The sequence below is a fragment of the Haliotis asinina genome, chromosome 7, assembly GCF_037392515.1.
Source record: "Haliotis asinina isolate JCU_RB_2024 chromosome 7, JCU_Hal_asi_v2, whole genome shotgun sequence".
Taxonomy (NCBI): Eukaryota; Metazoa; Mollusca; class Gastropoda; order Lepetellida; family Haliotidae; genus Haliotis; species Haliotis asinina.
Genome location: NC_090286.1, coordinates 25,527,038 through 25,554,894, shown reverse-complemented (window position 1 = coordinate 25,554,894; position 27,857 = coordinate 25,527,038). Strand labels below are relative to the sequence as shown.

Here is a 27,857-nt window from a genome sequence, read left to right as displayed (position 1 = left end):
GTTTAAAAAATTATTTTTGAAAATCATGTTTGCATATTTTCCATCAAATACACACCCTTCAACATTTGACAAATGAATCATAGGTCCTGTGGGGTTAAACTTGCTTGTTGATGTAACATGATGTTCTTTATATCTTGATCACCAGTCCATTTGAGATATTGAGATTCAACTGTATTTTTAATCATTCTGTCATTCTAAAAATATTGCCAAAACAGCATTTATTTATGCATGATTGACAACGTTCTTGGACTTAATTTGAGTTGAATTTGATAAAACTGATATGCTGACAACAGTATGGAGAATGAAGTGAAATGTTGTTTTCTCTTTGTTTCAAAATGTATAGATAGAAGGTGTGCCTGTAAGCAGTAGCATATGATATGAAGTGAAATATGTTTTTGTAAAAATGTATAAAAAGTTGATTTAATACAAGTGAAATAATACTTTAATATAAACAAAACATTCTAAGTGTGTCTAGGTGGAATGTGTGTCATAGATGAATAAATGTTTAAATGAAGAAAACATGCCATTAAAAGGTACAAAATCACAATATCAGACGTCCATTCCAATCAGTGATGTTGAAGATATTTATTTTATTAAAACCGCCAGTTATTGTTCAGGCAAACAGTTGTGGGCAATCACAAGTTCTTTGACTGACATTTTGTTCATGCAGTCAGTCATTCTACAATGTTATTTCAAAACTTCATGGGCTAATGAAGGGTAATTTCTTTTGGTTGATATTTAAATTTCATAGAATTCGCATTTTTTTAAGATTTAATGATAATTTCTCCTTTGCCAAACCTTTTTAAATAAAACTTTATGTATTATTTGACGTTATAACACCAGTTTTAGATTAGTAGTGGTAATATGAGTCTTAAACAAAGTACTTCAAGATATTGTGTTTAGAACGAATGGTGTTTGGTTTTTATTATGCCAGCACAGTAAGTGTTGTATCAGACTTTTTTAGTTGGAAATGATTAGCAACTTGATGTATCTTAAATCACAAAAAAGTGTATCTAACAGATTCAGTCAGTTGTTCAAATTAATTAACTTTCTTTTGGTCCTTTGGACTCAGATTTGTTGTATGTCAGCAAACATTCAAAGATATTAGTCACATTTCATGTTTATAGAAAGCCATAAGTAGAATGGAAGTTGAAACGTTCTGTAAAAATTCAATACTTACTTATGTTGATAAATAAAGTATTTTTGTTTATTATGAATTGATACATGACCATGAAAACAATGTTTCTGTTTTCATGCATATTTTCAAATTAACAAGGTCACTAGGATGTACTCCATCTTTTTTACCCAAATGGCTCATACAAAGTCAGTTACCATGGTGAGATAGCTTTGTTAATGGAAGATAACTCCATTTAAATCCAGATAGACTTTTCTCTGTAAGAAATGATATTAGGACCAGAATTTTACTTGACAAAATCAAAACCATGAAAAGTTTTCTCACATAACATGTTTGAACAGCAAAGAAGATGACGATAACCATTTCATTTCTATCCATGGTCATACTAGGTGCAATATTACACACATCTTGATTGTATGAATTATAATGTTTCTATGAGAGAAACATCCATTGTTTGATGTAATAAAACCAAATAATTATTAAATTGTATTATCATTGCTATCTCTGTAAATTTAACAATTTCAACACACTTCCAATAATAAAAATTCAACAATATATGTAACAATTACAAACAGCGACAATTTAATAAATAAATTTAATAAAGGCAATATTATTAAATCATAGCTCTGATCTTCCCACAACAGATACTCATCAAACAATTTAACACATTTCAAGGCTAGTAACTAACTTCCATCTGCACACGTTGCGGACATTTACAGTGGTACTTGTTTTTGCTTGAGGCTTGCAGCTTATTAATTCAAAATATTTTCAAACAGTTTCAGTAAATATTTAAAGTAAGTACTAACACTACCATGCAACACCTTATATCACTAAGGTCTTCAGCTTTTTAAATGTGGATGTTTTGGAGACTGGGAAAATATGTTTACTCTTTAATATATGCAAAGCATATGCAACAAGGCAGGAATGACAGGACACAACCATAAGATATTTTGTTCCTTGATTTATTGCTCAAATGCTTCTTTCCCCACATACTTCTTTACCCAGTTTATCAAACATTGCATGTAAATCATGATAGGCCAGTTTAGATGTCTGCTAAGGCCTAGCTATTGGTCAATTTTGAAAAATAATTGTTACATTTTGTTCATATCAGATCTTGAGATCCATACGTTATTGCAGTAAATTTGTTTATTTTCAGTCTTCAAACAGTCTTCTATGGATTTTAAAGTCTAACAAGGTGTCCAGTCTTATTTCTTTTTCTACTGATCTGCCAGTCAGATTTTTTTCATATATGTGAAAAACAATTTCTGTGCTTGAAAAATCAAATTCTAATGTTTTTATTGGCAAAAAATGCAAACTTACAAGAAAACATTTTTGATCCTGAATATAAGCTTCATAAATTGCCCAAACTGAAATACTTCAAGTGTTTAAATGGAATATTACTTTGACTGGTGATTATTATTTTTTTCCCTCCTGCCTATAGGTTTTTAGAGGATAGGAATCCATAAAACAAGAAATATAATTGGTCTGGCCTAAAATGAAAATGAATTTGAAAATATTGAATTTTAAAAAATTTAAAATAATTGCTTTCCTGTGGTCTTGTCTTGTAGCCAAACTTCTTGGGATGTGCATCATACTGAAGTCTACAATATGAAGAGCATTGTTAAGCTGAATTTAGAAACTCTAGAACCAACAGATACAGAATGGCCGAAGCACTGGTGTCAATCCTAAAAGTTGTCAATAGTGATTGTACTGAGCCTACAGTATGGGTAATACAAAGTACAAGCTCTCCGATACTACTGTACTGTATGTAGAAGAAACAATTTCACATGCCCTGGACTAAGAAGTGGAAAGTTAAAGGTCATTATGAGATAAAGGTCAGAGGTGACAAAGGGCAGAAGGTCATTCAAAGGAAATCGTTTTTGTAATTAGCAATCAACAAGACAATGTCATTTCTGCTATATCTGTTTACAAGCTCCAGCATGTTGACTCCATGCATGCACAATCCTCAAGCAAAGTTTTGGTTGCAACTTTCTAAATCCAGCCTACCAATACTATTGGCAGATGTGTGTAGCTTAAGGCTATATGTCTTCATATTATACATGATTGCTGTGCATTAATGTATTCCTTCAAACAGATGTTGAAGAACTATCACATTAATAAAATCAAATCAAACAAGAGAAAGAAGATTGGTAAGAACATTTTAAAGCACTTTGAAAACATGTCATTAGTTTCCCTTCCAATAGCATCATGTTCTTTGGGTGTGTTTTGGAGATGTGATCATGAGTGTTTTCACATCTGTGAACAGTTTTAGAGCAATTTCCTTGAAGAAGTTGAACCATTCAAGGTTGCCCTGGCAGTTGAAGAGAAGTTGTTACAACTGAAATCTCTGGGACACATGATCTGAAATATTGGAGAAAAGGAACTTTCAGAAAAGATGGGATAGATGCACATCGACTGTACACAAGAAAAGCTTTAGTCCATCAGAGTGGGTTTGAGTGGTCCAGTGTAATATCAATATTTGGAATCCATTCATACATTCTCTTGTAAACATTTCTAAATGGATCCTCTTCAATGCCAACAAGTAACACCAATATTGCTGCAAAGTTGTTTTTACATGACAAAGTTGATGCAGAATTGAATTCCACGAATTCCTACAGAATGTTAACTGAGGATTCCAGTGTTCCAGGAATATCAAATTCCATAGCACGCCACAGAATGATTAAAGCCTATGAGTTGTACAAGAACGTTGGTGCCATCTTTTCTGAAAGAGCTCAAGGTCAGTGCTCAATAATACCTCAAGGTCACACATTCACATCAACATACACTTCCCCTTCAATTTTTCTTTTCGCTTTTGAGATTTAGATTTCTTTGTTTCAAGCTGAAGACTCATTGTCCGACGCTTCTCGAGCTGGAGAAGTTCCTGAAATAGTTCTTTAACATTATAGTTTGTTTTTGCCGATGTTTCAAGAAATGCGCAGTTCCATCGTTTTGCCAACTCTGCTCCCTCGGAAAGTGCTACTTCACGATTTGTCTCATCACATTTGTTACCCACAAGCATTATGGGTATGCTTTCAGTGTCACCTTTTATTTGAATGATTTCTTCAAATATGGGCTTAAGTTCTTCTAGCGATTGTCGACTTGTGATGGAGTACACCAGGATAAAAGCGTGTCCTTTTGAAATGGATAACCTTTGCATGGCAGGGAATTGGTGGCTGCCAGTGGTGTCGGTGATTTGTAATGTGCACACTTGTTTGTTACAACTGATAACTTGGCGGTAAGTGTCCTCAATTGTTGGAATGTAACTTTCACGGAAGGTTCCTCGAACGAATCGCAGCACAAGTGAACTCTTGCCAACACCTCCTGCTCCGAAGACAACAACTCGGTAGTCATTGCTCTGTTCTGGCATCACGCGTAGACGAACTGAACGGTCCTTTGGTACCTGAAATGATAAAGATTTCAAATAATTAAGTTCATTTGAGTCTGGATTTGGCATATAATGGTTACAGTGTGCCACCAAAAGGACTGGAGGTCCAAGAGCATTGGATGTCCTGAAAACACCAAGGGACATTTTTTAAAAGTAAATACTGTTTTCTTGAAAATGTTCATATTCGTCTTCAATAAACTGAAAGAATCAGGTGGTCTTATGGGATAAATTGATCAGTGGACAGGCATTATGTTCTGAAAAATAATGTGACATGGGTCTCCCTTTTATCTATTATATGGCTGTCTGATTGTCCATAGTCAGTCTCTCCCAGTGATAAATTTCATAGATATATGTTGATCACTGGGTTGTCTGGTCCAGACTCCATTATTTACAGACCATGGCCATATAGTTGTAATATTGCTGTGTGCGGCATATAACAACAAACCAAATGAAACCAAACCTTCGTTTGTCTCAAGTTTCTGAGTTGACAGAATAAGTTAAATGGGCCCAATGCAAGTCTAGATGGTCTCAGCACTGAAATTAAGAATTGTTTTGGACTCCGTTTAGAGTTTCTACGGTATTCATCATACATTCCACAAAACTATATATATAAAATACCAATGGAAATAAGTTTCTTTTCCAGATTTCTTTGCATTGCACTGTTGGTGAAAATATGGAAATTAAAAGGGGAACATATGTACTTAGTACTTTCACACAGTATTGCATTCATATCTCTAGATGTACCCTCAGTATCATATACATATCGCTAGATGTACCCTCAGTATCGTATACATATCTCTAGACACATATTCACATGCTGAAACACATCTGTTCTTGAATCTGCTGTTAAAGTATCCATTCATTTACAGATGAATATCACGATCATGATAGTGATGTATTCACAAATTACAGAGTTTCCACAGTTTACCATTTTCCCAAACCTGACAAGCACAGGCATGATACTGATACACCTAGAGTGTAAGTGAGTGTGATTTTGCACCACTTTTAGCAAGATTCCAGCAATATAACGGCAGATGATACCAGAAATGGGCTTCACACATTTCGCACCACTTTTAGCAAGATTCCACCAATATAACGGCAGATGATACCAGAAATGGGCTTCACACATTTCGCACCACTTTTAGCAACATTCCAGCAATATAACAGCAGATACCAGAAATGGGCTTCACACATTTTGCACCACTTTTAGCAACATTCCAGCAATGTAACGGCAGATGATACCAGAAATGGGCTTCACACATTTTGCACCACTTTTAGCAACATTCTAGCAATGTAACGGCAGATGATACCAGAAATGGGCTTCACACATTTTGCACCACTTTTAGCAACATTCCAGCAATGTAACGGTAGATGATACCAGAAAGGGGCTTCACACATTTTGCCCATGCTGGGAATGGAAACCCAGGTGTTTAGCATGATGAGTGAATGCTTTAACCACTAGGCTACACCACTGTTCCTACAAACCTAGATCCATGATAAAGGGGAATGGGATTTGAACCCAGAACTATAGGTTCTATGTAAGCAAGAGAGGCAACTCTGTACAGTGAATTGCTGCTCCTTTTCCACGTACAGCTTGATATTCGTTTAGTCTCATAAGATTTTATTAATGTCAAGAATCTTTGATATTTGGCTAGAATTATTGATAGGTAAACCCCTGACATATCAATAGTTATTTTCAGACAATACCACATGCGGAATTGCTATTGTACCTTGTTATGTAGGTGTTTTTTAAACCGTTTGATACATGAAAATGTTTGTACTAATTATACTGTGGTTTTTATATAGGCTACGTAGATAAGGAAATGTCAATTGTTATGCCATTCTCATGAATTATGTCATGACATTTGCATTAATAGCTCTTACCCTGGCAACTCTATTTATGTAACTGTTGTTCAAGTCATGCATAATATAACAACACGTTTAACCAGAAACGCTTGATACGCTGAACAGAAGTCAGTAGCTGAAAGTCAGACAGATTATTCACTTTGTTCACAAGTGGCATGGGAGATCAAGTGGTCACAGTGGAGAGTTGTCTCCCTTCTATATGCCAGGAACCAAGGATCTTGGATCTAAATTTTAGTCCCTCGCTGCGATGTCCCTTAGCTTCATGCTTGTCAATCAGTGGAGATCCCAAGCTACAACAGACTCCCAGTAGCTCATCCAATCCATTAATTTATTATTATTTTTTATTTTAGCTTTTTAGATTATTATAACAGTATTTCCACCCTGATTAAGCAGCCATTACAAATTTGTACAATATGAGGTTTATCTGTTGTAGAATTGTGTTGTGTATTCCACGTCTTCCCTTCTCTCCTAAACCTGTATATAAATCTTACACTTACTCAATCAACCCACTAACAAACTCATCATTCTAAATTAAAACAGCAGGACCATTGTGTTTATTAATTCAGTCGATGTAAGTAAAAGATGAATTTCAAGAGAACATTGTATAGTTGTCAAACTGAAACAATCAAACTTTCATTTTTCTAACTTCAAATGGTATGCCGTGTTTCTGTGATGGGTTTGTCCTCTGGAACGTCTGACAATGTACAGTCAAACCATGGAATTGAAGAATTAAAATACCAATGTGGATGACTACTATACATGACTGAACCAAAATAGAGAAGTAAGCCATTAAACCAACAGAGTCCTATTCAAAAGACATATGCATATCAGTTTGTTTTCCATGGAAATAGTGCCAAAATAAATCCAGCACTTATGTCCAAGAACTGGCACTGTGCAAGATCATCCTTACACAAAACAGCCATTTTGAAATGCAGACTATTAGATTGTAATGCATATCTGAAAGAATCTTTGTCTTAGTTCATATTTGACACAAGACTGAAAGTTAGAAAGGTGTCCTTCTACGCAGCCCACTTACCTTGGCAGTGGCCATGTTGAACTCCTCTTACAGAACTAATGAAATGAGCTAGTCATATTTGGAAGAATCTGTCAGTTTAGTTCATGTAATAGCACAGCTCAAGCCAGTAATAAGACTCATAGTCTCAAACACTGGAATAAATTATGCATTGGGACCTTTTCTCCAGTCCTGCCATGAATTAGTTAGAAAGTCGTAGTACCATTTCAACATCTACCGCCAAGCAGAACATTCTTCCAGGCTTATTTCTGTGAGTCATGTGAATAGAGGACTATTGACTGGTTGTATAGTGTTTGCTGACTAAAGATCACCAGTTTACTTACCATATTTCAAAATGAAATGCTGTGAATATTCATGCAGGACTACCATGTATTGTCATGTGACTGGGATTTGGTCCCCAAGGCATGTTAATTTGTAAATAGGTTGTAAAAACTGGGGTCATTTTTTTTCTCTCATTTCATAACATTATGAACTGTCCACAGATTTTTTCTCTTGAGTGTCTTGAGTTTAAATCTCATAAAAACCCTCAGATGTGCTTTATCTTTCTCACATCAATTTTCAGTCACAGAGTTTTTTTTAGTAAATTGAAATTCTCAGTTTAAAAGATTCATTTCGAGTATATCTGCACATAAAGTGGCTTTTTTGTGCAAGTGTACTGAATATTTGTGTGACCAAATACTCAAGTCTTACTACAAACATACATCTGTCAGTGAAGGATTACCCTAAATACACACAGATACTTCTCAATGTCAGTCAAGTTATAAATATAGTCTTGCACTTGACCAACCACTAGGCATTTGAGTACAGTCTTCTAACACCTGTCAAGTGGGTTTGTGATTTTAACACAAAGTAATATATATTAAATCTGAAGTGTTACGATGTAAATTCTTTATGCATTAGAATGCATGTACACATGCTTGCATGTACGGGTGTGTAAATTTACTAGTATAAGAAGGGTATTGAATACATATGTCCTATCATTAATTTTGTTTATTACCAAAAGTATGATCTGTTTATTAAAACGTGTCAATCTGTTTCTCCAGTCCAGGGGGTGCTGCTGTAGCCAAGTGGTTAAAGTGTTTGCCCATCACCACAAAGACTTGTATTCGATTCCCCACATTGGAACGGTAGGTGAATCATTTCTGTTCTGATATTGCTTAAATTTTGCTGGAAGCAGTGGAACATCTGACTGACTAACTAACTAACTACCTGACTGACTGACTGACTAACTAACTACCTGACTGTCTGACTGACTGATGATTTACTAGGGAAAATAGAAATGGAACTTCTTGTTAAATATTGAGTGGTTATCAGTGTCAGCCAGTTGCCTCAATTTGTACAAGTTCATTTTGAAACGTGAAAGGCATTTATTATTTAAGTAAAGTAAATTGGAGGATCTATACTCTGGAACAGGTATAATTAGGATTTTGTGTTCATACAAATTAGGCAAGGATAGAAAGTGATGTATTTACAAAAAGTATGTTTTTCTCCTGATCCAGTACATGTTCAATAATGTTTAGATATGTCATATTTTATTGGTGAATATTTTGCAGTGATATCAGCATTGTAGAGGAAAATATACTGGTGAAAACCTATTATGAGTGTTTCAACAGTACTATTGTTAAAAAAAAATGCACTCACTTCTCCACACAAATATATGCATTTATTTAATACTTACTTACATACTAATTTAATATCTATATCAAAAGATAACAAACGTTAAGAAATTAACACTTCTTTTTTTCTTTTTGTCATTATAGAAATATGCAATTAGATCTATTTTACAAATCCATTGGAACATGAAATCGGTACACACAAAAATTCTTGTGAAGGTCAGTTATAAAACATATATGATATGATCTCTAAATGCTCACAAAAATGACAATGAGACTTAATTGTAAGACATAAATGATGAAAACAATTAGTACCTAAAACTAATAAGTTAGTCATGATTTTGAACTAAATGACAAACAATAATCTACTGCTATTCAATTTTGGTAGACTAAGGATCAATATTACGCATTGATGAACCATACACTGCAATATGGTGAACACTCCAATGTCAGGTGGAACTAATATCAGAAAAATGGCATCTAATCAATCCCCTAGTCTGATTTATTTGTTAAGTGTTGAACACTTTATGCATAAATGTTCCTCTGGCCCAAAAAATGTTTGAATTTGTTCACTGTATATTCAAATGCCCATACCAATTTAGAAAAATCAAAATGCCCCCTAACCCACGAAGAAGAAAAAAATCCCAAACTCAAAACAAACAATATTTTAATTGTTTTTAACGGTTGAGATCACCACAGATTATAAGAAGCAATATAAAAACTGAAAACTGTCTAATGGTTAAAATACCTACTCAGGATTTCTAGGTGATATCAGATACAAAAGATCAGATCAGATATACATTGGTAAAATTCCAACCCACCCACCCAAAAAGAAATGAAAATTTCCATATACCTTGCTAATTCGCCTTTGAAATAATTAGTTTTGCAATAGTAGTATTTCACTGATAAAAAAGTCAGTGAAAGGAACATGACTCTGACACAAAGTTTGCAATGTTCATAATGCTAGAAAAACTCTATATGTAACATAGTTAAGGAAGTAATTGTTTCAAGAAATTCCAGATTTGGTTTTCACGCAATGCAGTTTTCTAACCAAAGACAAAAAACCCCAAAAGGCAAGAAAAATTACTGTTTATCCAGAAGTGACAAGAAGATAATAGGCATCCCACAATGCAGTGAAACTTCGTTAAACCAGACCCTGTTTAAAGTCTTTACACAACATTTAGAAATAATACACATAAATGTTCAGAATACGTGGATGCCATCTTCTTTGTCAAGAGGAATAGATTTCAGAGTATATTCTCAGTCCTTCATCTGGTGAATAAGAAACTAGGAAGCAGATTGCTGTATAAGTACTTGTGAAACAACAGCAGATCCTGTCTGATCAGAAACACTGTTTTCCTGAAAATCTTATTGATTATTTTAGTAGTATATCTAACTGCTGATAAGATCCTATTTTATCCTTTTATATGAGGCTTTCATCTCCATCAACTGATACTCTAAAGTGTTTCCATGGCAAACATGCTAATAGCATATTGATGGACGTACAAACCGTTTATTTGATCACGCCACATGTTTAATGTTTTAGTCTCGGTGTCTAGAAGGAAGTAAGGTTGTAACTACAAACCTTAAGGTGTTCCCCAATGTGATACTGCTGAAAAATTGCTTGAATATTGCTAAAAGCAACATTAAATAATATTCACTCGGCTTGCTCATTCCATTTAGTGATTATGTCAATATATGTAATAATAACTGAAATTGATAGTTAAAATTTATGAATATTTTATAGAAGTTTGAACTGATGCAGATTGCGGATAATGTGCTATACTCTTGAAATCAAATGCCAGATGAAAAAATGAGAAATGTGTACTTGTGATACCTTTTCAAATAAATGTCATTGATTTCATTTTAAGAAACCAGTGTATGGTTTCTGATGAAGCTTTGAGAATTATATTCCCCAAGCTTCCATCAGCTATCACTTACAATCCTGTTGGATGGCATGTGTGATTAGTTTTCTCTATGTAATCTTTCTTTGATCATTAGATGTTATTGCTGAGATAAAACTAAGTATGAAATATTTTCCAGTACGATTTGCTTTGATATTGATGTAGTTTTTAGGTGTAACCTTTCATATATATTCAGAACCAATTCCAGCATGAAGCAAATATAATGAGTTGCAGTAATAACTGTGTTTTTTCAGCATGATTATTGCAGACTTCAGTTCAATGCTTAGATCAAAGAAATATACAATAAATACTTGTTCCTACAGAAACATTGGCACAGAATCCACACAGTCAATACCACAATTGATACCTATCCATTTCAGGTTTTCACACAAACTAGACCGAACCTGAACATGTATAAGAAAACAAGATTGTATAAATTATATCAAAGCAGCAAATAATGAAGCAGACGCAAATGCCAAATGGTGTGGCACGGGTGTTTGGAAATTATGTCAATCTCAGAACAGAGCTACATACCGTTTTCTTCATATTGACTTTATCAGCAAAACCAGAGCAGCGAGCTAACGACTGTCGGGCCAGGCTTGACTGGTACAGAATGGAGCGAGTGCTCAGGTTGCCATATATACTGACGTGCGGACAATCACCACTGAGTCAGTGGGAGGGAAGCCGCTAGCGTCACCACTCTTTTATCTTCCACATAGACGAGATGATCAGCAGCAAGCTAGAAGCTTGGAGTGGTTTCTCTGACTTCAGCCACGTGGTATGGGACGTTAGGAGGCTTAACTGCTGAACTTTCATTCATAAAGGTCAAAAATAACTGTATTGAATGTCAGTGAATTAAAGTGTTTCCAAAACAGGAAATATTCATTTGACAACCTGTACATAATTGGTTAAATATGTTGTTTTTCGTGTATTTGAATTACATACATGGTAATTTAATATTTTAAAATACGTAAAACATTTTCTTGTGAAATAGTCGTGAAATAACACATGCAAATGTCATGTGTTGTGTGATATCTTCATCATTAGGATGAAATTAGGTTTTCATCCCCCTTTCGATCATGACAACATGAGATAAACATGATATTTGTGGAAAATTAGCCAAATATCTAGAATGTTCCGGGGTGGATGCAGCATTGGGCAATTAAGTTTTAAATATATTATGGTTGTGAAGTATTATTTATGTTACAGTCTATGTTATCACTATGCACTTTCTCCCTTATTGCAGTGTTTCTTTCTATGTTATCACTGTGTATCTTTTATGTTATCTCTAAACACCTATGTTAAATACCTATATTTATAGTTAAGTACATTTTACATTATTATACAGTTTCTGTTATTGCCATGCCTGTTATCACTATACACCTAGGTTATCACTACATAACTTCCAGATTATCACTATATATCTAGGATATCACTACACACTTTCAATGTTTTCACTATATGCCTAGGTTATAGCTATATATCTTGACAGTCAATGCCATTATTGGCAATATCAATCAAGGGGATTCTTTTAAACTGTATGAGTATGTGGTCATATTTGCACACTTCTTATATCAAACCATGGATTATATAATATACTGTCTAATACTGACTCTGACTAATCCAGACCTTTTTCTAAACCCCTCCACCTATAAAAACACACACAAAAACCCCCAGTTTAAACAGGTTCTAATGTGTGACCTACAACACCGATATAGCTGGATTTCTTATCAGATTAAAAAGGTAGTTCATATATGTACAGTTATATTCGATAATTTTTGAAAAATGTTATTAACTGCACCATTGTGATGTAAGTGAAGTGTGAAATCCTATGTTTGTCAAAGGTGTCAAAGCCAGGCCTATTGTGTCACATCGTGGGAGTTAGGTGTGTGGTGGATTTACACCTGTCTTCATCAATAGTACAGGTATACCTTGTAAGGGAAAGGTTGAGTACCTGGCCAATCTCTGCCTTGTTAAGCCAGGTAGTTTCCATAGATACAGGGGTATTTTGGGTGAGTCTAAGTGAACTGATGCAGATAAGGTGTGTAACAGTATGAGAGGAGAAAATCCTTATGTAATTACCTGGAGAATTAGGAAAAATATTGTTTAAGATAAGTTACCATTTTAGTCATGAGAAATCCATTATCAAGTTTCCTCACCTATCTGTATCACTATCAAACAGACTGCATCAGTTTTTCTTGTCCCATGGCCTTTATAGGTGAAAACATAGCTATGCAGATTTTCTTCCTTGCTGAAATACTCTGTATATGCTTGAATGGTTTGTACTTGAATGGAACAAATGGATGATCCATTTATGTTGTTTTCCCCAAATATTTTTTCTTACTATCAACCCAAGCTTTTAAGAGGCTCCTTCCATGCAAAAAAATGAAAATTCCCACGGACAAACATCAGACTGTCATGAGCCTCCCACGGACAAACATCAGACTGTCATGAGCCTCCCACCCACAAACATCAAACTTTCATTAGCCACAAACATTAACCCTTCAAGTACATCAAACAAACTGATATACTCACAAAATGTGCTATGCACGCCTCATTGCTTGACTCCCACATCAAGTCACAGGATCATCTATTTCAGTGTCACACAAGATACATTCACACGAAAATGTGATCACTTTGCCTGTTTACAGATGTCCCAGTGTTGAGATGAATGTTCCCAGCCTTGATGTAGGCCCCAAAATATGCACTTCTCACTGATTATCAATAACCTTCATTAAGCAAGAATGTAACAGTCAGCTCTTAATTTGGATATTTGCCAAGCCAACAGAATTTTATCAAATTAGTCTATTTATACCAGTTGATTTCGTAACTAGACCTTACAGAAAGCTTAATGTGTGTGCTGAACAGAAAACACTGAAATTGACTGTGATCGATTTTGGATATAATGTATAGGGTAATATGGATGTTGGTATTGACCTTTGATAAAAAAGGAATATAAATTTGTCACTTTTAATGATAAATATTGCTGTCGATTGCTGTGATATTTTTGTATGAAATCTGATTGGTTATTTCTCTGCTGCTCATGTTTAGCTGCATTGAGTGCCATATTCAGCCTTATGTGATTGAGTAAACTTAATTAGGTTATGTCTGTGCTGATTGCAGTAGATTGCGTGTAATCAACAAATTTAAGAAATATAACTTGATTCCTGACAATAACCCTCTAACAAAAACAGTTTTACACTGAAATAATTTAAAACACTCCTTCTAATTAACATCACCAATCACTTAATTTCATTAAATATGAACTGAAAAGATGGAAAGTTTGACAAGAATTTAATGTATTTTTTTTCTTTAATCAGTGTATTGCATCAATCCTCATGTAATTTGTTCCTTTCCTGAAATGATTTAACATCTGTGGAAACAGCCATGGACAATGGAGTTCATCTTAGTGTATCCAACCACTCGTGACCCTGTTCAACAAAACGTAATTTCGTGTTACTTGGTATTTTTTAACAAAACTCATTATTATTGTATGGCTACACATTCTTTGAAGTTTTGGAGTGTAGCATAACGTCATGCTCATAAATAGTTGAAGAATTACAGAGGTATATTCAGCCAATCAGGATGCAGAAGATATCATCAGACTAGTATCACTGTATAGGTAGCATCAGACACAGGCATTCCCTCACTTACTCTCTATATGTGAAATATTTATAAGTAATGGAACAGAAAGGGCTGTTTTGTTGATATATCTGGGTATTTTTAAATCAAGCATGGAATAATTTCTGAGGGGGAAGTTTTCAGAACTCTTTACAGTAAAGCTGACAACCCAAGTGCTGCACAGAGTAATTTGCTTTAGTCATGTTTTTTATTGAAAAAAACTCACATGTTTTTCTCACCAGTGAGTTACAAAAGACACATTTCCAGTTTGATTGGATCAGAAAATTGAGAAAATTCCTTTCATTTCACAGAATTCCTGTGGCCTACTATTTCAGCCACAACAAAAGTGTAAGCTGAGATAAGTTACATTTTATGCTGTCCATTCAAATATTTCGCATTTTGCATCTGAAATATCTGAAAATATCCTTAAACATGAAAACTATTTCCATTTGTGTGTTTTTCCAATGTTTTGGCTGTACATCTCCTCACATTGTTATCAGATTTCTTGCCGGATATGGCGACCCAGTCACTCTAATGTGTAAAGTTATATTGTCATTTGCATCTAAGCGTCACTGCTGTGGTAACCTGTCTGTATACTATCATTCAAAACAACATGTAATGCACTTTGCCATGCGTGTGTGCGCTAGTCCATGTCAGTTGTCACATTAGAGTTAGTCACATGGTCTCTGAACCTCAGTATATTATCTTCCTCCCAAACCGGGACGGTTGTGTAGCCTAGTGGTTAAAGTATTCGCTTGTCATGAGAAGATCCAGGTTTGATTTCCCCATGGGTGCAGTGTGTGAAGCCCATTTCTGGTGTCCAACACCGTGATATTGCTGAAATATTGCTAAAAGCGGCAAAAAACTAAATTCAGTTTGTTAGTTTTCTCACACCTTTCTGCAAATGCTAAAGGCCTAAATGAAGCAAGTCTAGATTTCCTCAGGTTCTGAATCTCCGATCTCACTCGGGCGACTTTTCAATTTCAATTTCGATTTATGTCAAAATTATATATAAGTCGTTCAGTGGTCATGAGGGAACCATGAGTTTAGGTACCTTCGATATTTGTTTATGTTCCCTGAGTCTGAATCTTGCTTTTTTTTCCCGTAGGTAATGTATTTGTAAAGTCGCCATGTTGTAATTCCCCTTCTTAATATTCACAGGGACTACAATTGAACGTTTTGTCAAAATATATTTATTAGGATGTGAGGCAAATTTTTTCGTAGCCATCGCTAGCTATGGCAGACGACACAAGAAAAACAGATTTAGAGTCATCTCCCTTCCATCGATTTGAATTCGTAAAACATCGGTAACATCCGTGCATCATGCGTGATGCAATATTATTCGAGATAACTACCACCAGAGACCATATAATAGATATGGTCTCTGTTACCACAAAGTACTGAATGAGTTGCTATTGGCAGCGAGGTGTACTGAAAATATGTTAGAAGAGCGTTCAGCCAATCAGACAGCGACATTTATGTGTGAGGTAAGATAAATATTCAGAGACCAAGTGTTTGAACGAGTTTGTTTGTCTACAAGAAAGAGGAGGTCTGGTCATGTGAGAAACCTACATAAGTGGTGTGATCACTGATGCAGAAATGTCTCTCAGTGAATATGGCAAGCAGAGCCAAGGGTATCTGCTGCTGCTTGTAAACAATGTATCTAAAGGGTCAATGCAGTCACCCTTAAATCATTCATTGCTGTTTTCTTTGATAATGTTGTCAACATATTCTGTTTCTATCTGTCTGCCTCACAACATGCCCCAATTGACCTTGTGTTTCAAGGGGAATATTGTGATAGAAAAGGAATGCTAATGACAAGAGACGATAAATAGTGAGTGAGTTTAGTTTTACAGGACCTTTTTAACAATACATTTCAGCAATATATCACAGCTGGGGACACCAGAAATGGGCTTTACACACTGTACCTATGTGGGGAATTGAATCCGGGTCTTCGATTTGTTGAGAGAACACTTTAACCACTAGGCTACCCAATGCCTCCATAATGAATGAGCATTGTTTTATGCCACCTTTAGCAATATTTCAGCAATATCATGGCGTGAGAAACCAGAAAGGATGCTTCACACATGTGGGGAATCAAACCCGGGTGTTCAGTGTGATGAACGGATGCATCAACCACTAGGCTAACCCATACTCCACATGATACTTGGCATCTTACCAAAAATAGACATAAGACATTTGTTACAAGTGAAAAGTGAGATTGTTTACAGATACATATTTTTAAATCTTTAAAAACGATTGTTTAACTTTAATATTTCAGTTTTATAAGGCCACCAGGTATGTAGCAAATTAACAAAAAAATTAACTATCTATTCATTATCATAGTTCCTCTAAAGTGAAAAAAAAATTTTTTTTGAAGTTTAGTTTCTTACCTTAAGGTTGATAAATACTAAAAAAATCAAAGTTAACATGATGCAAGTATTATATTAAGATTGGAAAACATGTTTTCATCGAGAAATGAAACACTCTGCGAATATCCCCTCAATATGTTCTATAAAAGGCCTCATTAGAACATACAAATATAGGATGAACCAAGATGGAAGCTATGTAAAAGTGGAGAGCTGACTATGAATGAAAATACCCAAACACCGCTGGTCAATAGTCGTGGGTGTTATGTTTTTCTTCATGAATTATGTTAAGGTGCGTGACTGACTGGGGCAGATTAATGACTGACATCTTATTTTTGGAAGACTTTAATGTAATTTTGGTTATTATGTAAATATTGTCACTGCATGATAATAATGGTTCGTGGTTCTATGGCTCTGAACTGTCAATATACACCTACACAAGGTACAAGATTGTGCAGATTATAGACAGACTTGTGTACATTGCTTTTCCTGTTTATGAAGAAGCATGAAAAAAGTTTATAATTTTTTCGATTTTGATTTAATGGCAAGGATATTTTGACTTATTTTCATGACAATTTACATATTTGGAGTAGTTTTGGAGTAAATTGTGACATTTTTTTTGTGTAAAGTGGTCATCAAAGTGGAACTGAGGCTTCTACAAGACAATTGCTAAATCATTAAATTGTGTTTTTTGATACGAGATAATCTAGAGTAATATGCTGTTACACTGTGATACATCTGTCATGAATGTACTGTTATTTACATCTGTAAACAATTTTGAATTTGCTCTTTCCCATGAGGATTCTTGAAATGAAAAGCTTCCAAGCAACTTTGCTGGGTGTAAGCGTGATTGAGTATATTTTTCGGCCACTTTTAGTAATGTTCCAGCAGTATCATGAAAAGGAACACCTGACAGAGTGAGTTTATTTTTACGCTGCTTTTAGCAATATTTTGTTGTGAGAACCAGACAAATGGTTTGGGTGGTCAGGCCCAGTGGCTTGGTGTGTGTCATCGTGCTTTGTAGATTGTTGCTTATTTTATCAATCACTTGATTTTCTGGTCCAGGCTTGATTATTCACAGACCACTATCAATACTGACACTGAGTCCAGGAAATACAGCCTTCTAATTTGAAAGTATATTAAAATTCAAATAAGAGACCAGAACAGTTCTAAAATTCAAGAGGTAAGTCAATCTAGATTTGCCCAATTACTGACACGAGAGTTTCATTCCTTTTTTTAAATTTTTTCTCTAGGGTCTGGGTGACAGACGAGCCCCCATACTATAGGTTAAACATTACTGTTTGTGTCATTAACCACCAATGAGAAGAGGAGCAACACTTTAGTGTTATTGTTTAAGAAAATAATCTAGGGAGTCTGACATCCAAACCCATTTAGTCACCTTGTCACAAGTATGGGAGGCTCAAGGGAACCTTTTTTTGTTATAGGGAAACCAAGTTGTTACAGAACTAAACTGCTTTGCGTAATATTTCCTGACAGCTTTGACATAATACTCTCTAGAAATATTTATAAGACAGAGGGCATAGCTGAGGAGCAACGAAACAAAAAGATAAAATAGTACAATTATAGAATACTGATATCACATGTGCTATTTACCTGTGATGTGTAACTACTAGAAAACATTCCATCCAATAGTCACATCAACCCCTCTGTTAGTGTGAAGAGGCTTGTATCCATTATGTACACACCTGTAGTTAATGCATATCACATCGGTCAAAAATATGTGAATGTGTTGCAGATTCGCTGCTATTTTGGGTGGATTTAGCCACAACAAGCTATTTCAGTTGTGTGCTTGAGGTCTAATGCGTTTACTTTTGCCGATAATGGTGAAATCATCACCTGTTCACCAACCCATAGCTTCATGTTTGTGTCAATGACGCACGATATATTGATCGACATTTCCGTGAACCTTAGGCAGGTAACATGCATAGAATGGGTACGAAGCCTTCTCTATCCTTCGTCAGCTAGCGGATGGTAGGATAATACAATATTTACGACATTATACAATTAGACCTTTCCCATGGGTAAAGTAAACGATTCTGACTATAGCCAAGTCTAGTTAAATTGATACAGTACATCAATTACGAACACGTTCTGACATGATACTGTCTCGTGTTCTGAATTCCCTCTTTCTGAGAAGCAACCTATTCCTCGATTGTACTTTCAGGCTCAATTTAGAATCTGTGATGGCTTTAGCCAAACTTCTTTTGGCAGCAGGTTGAACCAATTGCACTCTTACAGGCACAGTGACTTTTTTAAATAGAATTAAACACTTTACTTTACTGATGGTCCTAGGGATGGAATATTGCAGTGTGGAAAATATAAGTAAATCATTTCCATGTGACTTCTCTTTCTAAAATGGCTTTGAAGATAAAATAGTGAAAGTGAAATAACAATTTCAGAATCCAAATGAACTAATTTATAGCGAGCGACTAATGTTGGAATTCATTCATATTTTCATGACAGTCTCAGGAAAAGACGTAAATGCTCCCATTTGGTTTATGCCAGTACTGGACCCATGAAGGTCCCTGGGTAAAATAGGCCTTTAGCAGCCCATGCTTGCCATGAGACCTGTGAAGGTCCCTGGGTAGAATAGGCCTTTAGCAACCCATGCTTGCCATGAGACCTGTGAAGGTCCCTGGGTAAAATAGGCCTTTAGCAGCCCATGCTTGCCATGAGACCTGTGAAGGTCCCTGGATAAAATAGGCCTTTAGCAGCCCATGCTTGCCATGAGACCCGTGAAGGTCCCTGGGTAGAATAGGCCTTTAGCAGACCATGCTTGCCATGAGACCCGTGAAGGTCCCTGGGTAGAATAGGCCTTTAGCAGCCCATGCTTGCCATGAGACCCGTGAAGGTCCCTGGGTAAAATAGGCCTTCATCAGCCCATGCTTGCCATGAGACCCGTGAAGGTCCCTGGGTAGAATAGGCCTTTAGCAGACCATGCTTGCCATGAGACCCGTGAAGGTCCCTGGGTAGAATAGGCCTTTAGCAGCCCATGCTTGCCATGAGACCCGTGAAGGTCCCTGGGTAAAATAGGCCTTCATCAGCCCATGCTTGCCATGAGACCCGTGAAGGTCCCTAGGTAAAATAGGCCTTTAGCAGCCCATGCTTGCCATGAGACCCATGAAGGTCCATGGTAAAATAGGCCTTTAGCAGCCCATGCTTGCCATGAGACCTGTGAAGGTCCCTGGGTAGAATAGGCCTTTAGCAGCCCATGCTTGCCATGAGACCCGTGAAGGTCCCTGGGTAAAATAGGCCTTCATCAGCCCATGCTTGCCATGAGACCTGTGAAGGTCCCTGGGTAGAATAGGCCTTCAGCAGTTCATGCTTGCCATAAAAGGCGACTCTTCTTGTCGTAAGAGGCGACTAACGGGATCAGGTGGTCTGAGGCTCGCTGACTTGATTGAAACATGTCATCGGTTCACAATTGTGCACATCGATGCTCATGTTGTTGGCCACTGGATTGTCCGGTCCAGACTCGATTATGTACAGACCGCCGCCATATTGCTGGAATATTGCTGAGTGCGGCGTGAAACTAAACTCACTCACTCACTCACTATGCCAGTATTGAAAGAGATCACATCATTTGGCACATTTAAAGTGTGGTTTGCATTTACTCTGTGATGCAGAATTGTCTCCTTTTGAGGTCAGGATGCTCTGATTTTAGGTTCAATTTCCCCCAAATATGTTTAAAATGCACTGCAGCAAAGTTCCTGTGTTTTGGACTTGGTTAACATGTGTACCCACATACTATTCTACATTAACTAAGATTTAGTATCTGAATAATTAACATTTTGTAGTTGTGATTTTGTGAATAGTTCACCTGGGAATAATATTTACAGACTGATAAACTCAATGATAACAATGACTGTGTATAATTGTTGCCTTGATGTGAGTTAAAATAGCCTAGTGGTTAAGGTGTCGATCATCATGCCGAAGATCTGGGTCCAATTCCCCACACTGGCACACTGTGAGAAGCCCATTTTCCCCTACTATGATATTGCTGGAATATTGCTAAAAGTGGCATTAAACTTAAACACTCACTCACTTATCATCATCATCACTGTAATTATTGTCACTGTTATCGTTATTATCCTTGTTCATTGTCATTCTGCTTTTCAGAATTACCTTATTACAATAATGCTCTCTTATTTTTTTCTATGTCGTAACTAACATCGTATAATAACTATCCTCATCATAATCAGCCTTCTCCTTCCACAGCTGACACCTTACAACCATGATCTTTCTCCAAAATGATCCTGTCATTAACTATACATAAGTAGCTTGGAATAGAAACGGCATCTGCTCTGCAATATAGAGAGAGCTTAGTTTAATGGCTGCCAAGCATGCACTGGCAAGGCGTTACTACTGCCATATTAAGAAAGACAGCATGGCTTTATTGAGTTTTCAGACTCGTAAAGGTTGAAGTTGTACCACATCATGATGCCACGGTTGTATTGCCTGCATGTCATGTGACACACTGCGACAAACAAGGAATTTGGGAATATTACAAGTGTGTCATGTGACCATTCAGGTCATTGACCTTGTAGACAGAATGGCAAGATGGTACCTGATGGTTAGTGTGTACCTGATGGTTTGTTAGTGTGAAAACTTGGAATGAGAGTTGGGATGGAAATGGAGTTTATGCAGATTAAATGCCGTTTATTGCCTTAACTTGGTTGAAATTATGAATATTATGCTCCATTGTACAGCTATTACGGTTCATTATGGTTATATGTTAAACCATTATTCTCAAAATCAATTAATGTTTTGTCTGGATATGTTTTTAAGAACAGTGTTGTTGCACCAGAAATCTGTTTGTGATTACCATGTGAGTACAATTTGCAAAACCCATTTTATCCTTCTCTCATGTGGCTGGGATATTGCTCAAAGTGCAATTAAACTTCGCATATATTATGATAAATGATAAATGTACTATAAACCATCACATTCTGTGTAGTAAATGTGAGTATACACCACTCGAAAGAAGGAATACATTAAATTTCAGTTAACTCAATAGGAGCTCAGATTTCAGGCCAAAGACTGATTGATTGATTCCTATTAAATTTCACATGTTTCCAGCTAAATTTACTTTGTCAGAAGTAGTACTATGTCATGGAGATATTTAAATTCATACATTTTGAAAACATTTTTGTTATAAATTTATTTATATCATTGTTTAACCTTCTCAGAGATAGCCAGGTTGTGCCTAAATTTTGGTAAAGGTAGTAATTCGGACTCCTCAGGGACCCTTGCAGGGTTTCAGCAAGACCTGTCTTTCTCATTCATTGGGGCAGCTCTGTAATTGATTGATTGATTGATTGATTGATTGATTGATTCCACAGTCAGTAATATTCCAGCAATATGGTGGTGGTTTCAGAATAAGTGAGCCTGGATCAGACAATCCAGTGATCAACATCATGAACATCAGTTGGGCTCAAGTCAGCAAACCTGACCACCCGACCCTGTTAGTGATATCATAGGACAATCATGGGTTGCTGAAGACCAATTCTAACACAGATTTTCATGGGTGCAGAGCCAAAGAAACAATTTGTTATATCTATCAGTTCATTATAAGCATGATCGTAGTGGGCAATGTATTTGATTCTTTTATGGATTAAATGTTCTACCATGAAAGTCTAGATATTCAGATATATTTTTAAGACATTATCTAAGCCAGTGCTGTATATAATATCATGGTACCATTTTGATCTGTTCCTTGCAGCTGAAGAACACATTTATTAAAATGACATTTTTTACCAAAAATTGATATGATGATGTCTATGACGCCATTCAGAAATCCAGCGCAACCTTGACAACCACATGATTAAAAAGTATTGATGATAAGCATGATTACCTGAATTAATCCATGATGTCATGAATTGTAAATCTCACTGGTAAGGAAATGTCAGGCAATGTGCCCTGTCCTGATTAGACATGTTTGCTTCTAAAATTCCAAAGGGCACATACAGCATCTTTGAGACTGCCCCCTCTGAACTTGAGAAAACCCAAAAAGTTATTTCCAGTTTTGGCGTATCTGAAACTTGGATAATTTGAAGTCTCTGTTTCATAGCTTGAAGAGATCTCAATTTCACTTTCAACATCATTTCAGTTGAGCAGAGATATGTAACATAATGGGAGTGTCTGCCATGTCAAGTACATTCTTATAATGCACCTTATAGTTTTACTGTCATCCATAAAATATTGATGCTTTATAAGTATTTTTATAAATGACAGATCAGCCAAGAATTGTTTGAGAACTTAATCTCAGTACACACTCCAGTTAGCATTGACTGTGAACACAATATGCTGTCAAAATGATCTACAAACTGAACCAGTGATGGTTTCAGTTTGAAAAACATTAATTATATAGCAATCAAGAATGTACGAACATGAAGTAAGTACACAACCTGACTGAAACTTTATTTCATGGGGGCAGTATGTAATCAACTACATACCAGACTAAACCTTTATCTCATGGCAGCAGTGTTTAATCAGCTACACACCAGACTAAACCTTTATCTCATGGTGGCAGTACATAATCAGCTACATACCAGACTAAACCTTTGTCTCATGGCAACAGTGTTAAATCAACTACATACCTGACTAAACCTTTATCTCATGGCAACAGTTTTTAATCAGCTACATACCAGACTAAACCTTTATCTCATGGCAACAGTGTTTAATCAACTACGTACCAGACTAAACCTTTATCTCATGGCAACAGTGTTTAATCAACTACATACCAGACTAAACCATTATCTCATGGTGGCAGTACATAATCAGCTACACACCAGACTAAACCTTTATCTCATGGCAACAGTGTTTAATCAGCTACACACCAGACTAAACCTTTATCTCATGGCAACAGTTTTTAATCAGCTACATACCAGACTAAACCTTTATCTCATGGCAACAGTGTTTAATCAACTACATACCAGACTAAACCTTTATCTCATGGCAACAGTGTTTAATCAACTACATACCAGACTAAACCATTATCTCATGGTGGCAGTACATGATCAGCTACATAGCAGACTAAACCTTTATCTCATGGCAACAGTGTTTAATCAGCTACATACCTGACTAAACCTTTATCTCATGGTGGCAGTACATAATCAACTACATACCAGACTAAACCTTTATCTCATGGCAACAGTGTTTAATCAACTACATACCAGACTAAACCATTATCTCATGGTGGCAGTACATGATCAGCTACATACCAGACTAAACCTTTATCTCATGGCAACAGTGTTTAATCAGCTACATACCTGACTAAACCTTTATCTCATGGTGGCAGTACACAATCAACTACATACCAGACTTAACCATCATGACATGGCAAAATTAAAAACCCATGAACTGTTTGCCAGATTATATATTTCATGACTGTGACACAAAGGGTATTTTATTCTAGACTAAACCTGTATCACCTGGCCCAAAACAAAATGTTTATACAATACAAATACAAAGTATATATTGGGCTCAAGGTGCAACACTAAAATATATATCATACTAAATTGTTACCTAAAGCTACAGTACTAAATATACTGCATACCAGACTAAATCTCTATCTCAAGCAGCAGAACAAAATATGCTTCATATCAGACTAGATCACAAAAGTAAACTGCATTTCAGTCTAAACCTTTTCCTCATAACTGTGACATTAATATGAACCAGAAAGTTTTATGTCATAACGCAATACAAAAATTGACTACATACCAGAATGGACTTTTTGGCTGCACTACTCATGGTTGCAGTATTAGCTGATTGAAGTTACTGTGATTTTGTGAGTTGGAAAGTGTCCAAAATGGATTGGTGTCTGTCTCCAGTAGTCTGTCTAATTGATCCTCTTCGTAGTTACTGGAACCTGCTACTTCAAACTGGCAGTCTCAACTCCAACGTCAAATAATGTTCGCCCGCCACACAACCACCTAAAATGGAGAGTCTTGTATCCCTGTCATCACATGACACTAAAATATGATGGCATAAAAAAAGGATATTATTTTATCACCAGATTACAAGTCAGTCTTGTTATCCCTTCAAATATCAGATATTGAAATAGATCAGCTGATAATACTGTCAATTAGGCAAGAATGCAATCCTGTTGTGGATGTGATGTAGTTTCTGTTGCTGCAAGTCGCCAACATTAATCATCTGCAGTATTTTAGATGACAGCACCAGTGAGCGAGTCAGCAGTCATGTCATCATTGTCTACGTATGTCAAGCCCCAGAACTCGGAAGCAGACGTCTATTTTCAGCAGGATTGCAGGTAGGTCAGACAGTTGGTGACCAGACGTTGTTTTGTGTATCCCTGTCCTGTACAATTTCTTTACAATTGTTTGTACAATTTCAGGACAATTATTGTACAGTTGCAGAACGGATAATCATCACAGGCTTTAGAAGACTGTGATTGTCGAAGGAGATGTTTCCAGTTATATTTCCACAGGCTGAATGCTTGCTAGTCCCACACACAAAGTCGTTGTGAAATATCAGTCCACACCTACCCTCACTGAACTAGTCTGTGTAACAGGAGCAGATTACAGTGAAGAAATGTCAGCAGCACACAGCCTGGCAAAAGACGATTATCTTGTTAAATTGGCGGCAAATATCACATCTGCAAAAGACAGTTTTGATATGCCTTTAATGCTCAGTTTGGGAGCAAGAGCATTCAAAGTGATCCTAAATTTAACTTGAAGATGATCACTGGTCCTTCAGGAATACCCCCAGACATGGATATTTCGCCAGTTCTTGAAAACTAGAGTTCTATGTATGCTCCCCATGCTAGGCTGACAGTTTACAGAAGAGAGCACACTGTGAAAATTGTATGTTTGGACGTAGAGTCAATCAATCGTAGCTTCCAGTCGCTTTCCCATCCCACCAGCACCATCCATTGTAGCCTCAGTGTATTCTACAAACTTGAATGGTCATGGATTTTCCATAAATGGTAAGAGAGGGCTTTTATCGACATATCATTCATTCAGTTATTGGCAAAGTCAGACTTGATTTGCAAGCATGTTAGTTGAGTAGTCATTCAACCATTGATTGCAGGATTTCACTTTCGAATGTAAAGTTTCCAGCAAGAAAAGCCGATAATTAAATGCACATTTTCCTGTTTCACTGTGCCCTGTCATGGAAAGGTAAGGCAGAATGGAGATAGTGGAGTCTACGCTGACGTTTCAGTGGTACCAGACTCCACCATTCATAAGGGTCTGATGCTCACGAAACATCAATACTTGTACTTCTCTTGCTATGAAGTCACATACACACATAATGCTGTTATAGCAACATGATATTTTCACTGGAGAAAATTACATTCAATATCCACAAGCACAGCAAACGAAGACAAACGTTTCCTGACAGAAGTGCAGAAGATGTGTTTCGACGTTGTACACTAGCCGAGTTGACCTACTTTGTGATTGAACCAAGGGATCTTTATTCAGCAAATCAATGAGGGAATTTGCGTCACTGGTCGATTTTGCTCATTCATAAAGATTGGAACCCATGTATTTGCCAGAAGAATCACAAAATCAGCTGAGACCTGGGTGAGTCTGAGAGGGCTCAGCCAATCAGATTTCATCGAGTTCCCAGGCATTGGATGTTTTGAGCATAACCATGGCTTAATTTGTTTATGCCTTAGACTTGGCCGTGTGTACTTCTTATTTGTCCAAATTGCCCCAAATATCAAGGATACTGCTGGCCTTCAGGCTATTGAAAGGCTGTATGTTATTCCAAGTTGACACCAACAATAATAAGGGCAGTTGAGTCATGAATGAAATCACTGGAAGTGTCACTCTGAGTTCATGGCTTAAGTAGGATTACATCACACACCTAGCTGATTAAGAACTATATAACAAGATCAAAGATTTAATTACATTTACTTGGACCAACCCTTCCTGTGCAAGGAACAGTTTCACATCCTGCCTTGAGTTAAAATAGCATTTATCATTGTGTGATACCAACAGCGAGGCTTTCAAAGGGTGGAAAAATAAGAGTGCTTAAGTCAATGAGTCAGTATTGATTTTTGATTACTTGGATTCCCCATTTGTATGAATCAGTGATTTCAGTGTAAGCAGGTGAGACAAAGTGAAATGCTACATGTTCCATTTGAGTCATTTTGGTCCTATCTGTTGCAAGCACTTATTTTAATATGCTTTTCTTGTCATTTTAATAAGGGATGGGTTGTCTGTGTCAGGATTACACCAGAATGAATCAAGTTCCAGTCATTGGATATATGTGTTTATGTTACACTTTGACAGCAGCTCAGATAAGCATGTTTCCCATCTTTCAAATATACCCGATATTCTGTGTGTCATCTTGATGATGAAGTCACCAGCAACATCTCCCCTTTCTTCTTGTATGCATCACATATTCTGTCTACTTGAGACAAGGTTACCAAATCTCACACCAAGACCTGGTACATATCAACTACTTTTCTTCTCAACATGAGACAAGGTTACCATATCTCACACCAAGACCTGGTACGTATAAATTGCTTTTCTTCTCAACATGAGACAAGGTTACCATATCTCACACCAAGACCTGGTACATATCAACTACTTTTCTTCTCAACATGAGACAAGGTTACCAAATCTCACACCAAGACCTGGTACATATCAACTACTTTTCTTCTCAACATGAGACAAGGTTACCATATCTCACACCTAGACCTGGTACATATCAACTACTTTTCTTCTCAACATGAGACAAGGATACCATATCTCACACCAAGACCTGGTACATATCAACTACTTTTCTTCTCAACATGAGACAAGGTTACCATATCTCACACCAAGACCTGGTACATATCAACTACTTTTCTTCTCAACATGAGACAAGGTTACCATATCTCACACCAAGACCTGGTACATATCAACTACTTTTCTTCTCAACATGAGACAAGGTTACCA

The 27,857-nt window shown here is 36.4% G+C and overlaps 1 protein-coding gene across 4 annotated transcripts in view; it reads right to left on the bottom strand.

Moving 5' to 3' along the window:
• Positions 1 to 336: 336 nt before the first annotated feature.
• LOC137290198 (GTP-binding protein Di-Ras2-like) overlaps positions 337 to 27,857 on the bottom strand; it is a 68,697-nt gene continuing 41,176 nt past the window's right edge. Inside the window, exons 1-2 of one of the 4 annotated variants that reach the window (XM_067820918.1) lie at positions 11,471 to 11,541; positions 337 to 4,535 (exon numbers count right to left, since the gene is read on the bottom strand). In XM_067820918.1, coding sequence (XP_067677019.1) covers positions 3,906 to 4,535; positions 11,471 to 11,482 — 642 coding nt within the window. In that variant the 5' untranslated portion in view covers positions 11,483 to 11,541 and the 3' untranslated portion in view covers positions 337 to 3,905. Of the gene's footprint in view, positions 4,536 to 11,470; positions 11,542 to 24,669; positions 26,256 to 27,857 lie in introns of those variants that run through there. The other 3 variants (XM_067820916.1, XM_067820917.1, XM_067820915.1) reach the window with 3 other exon arrangements.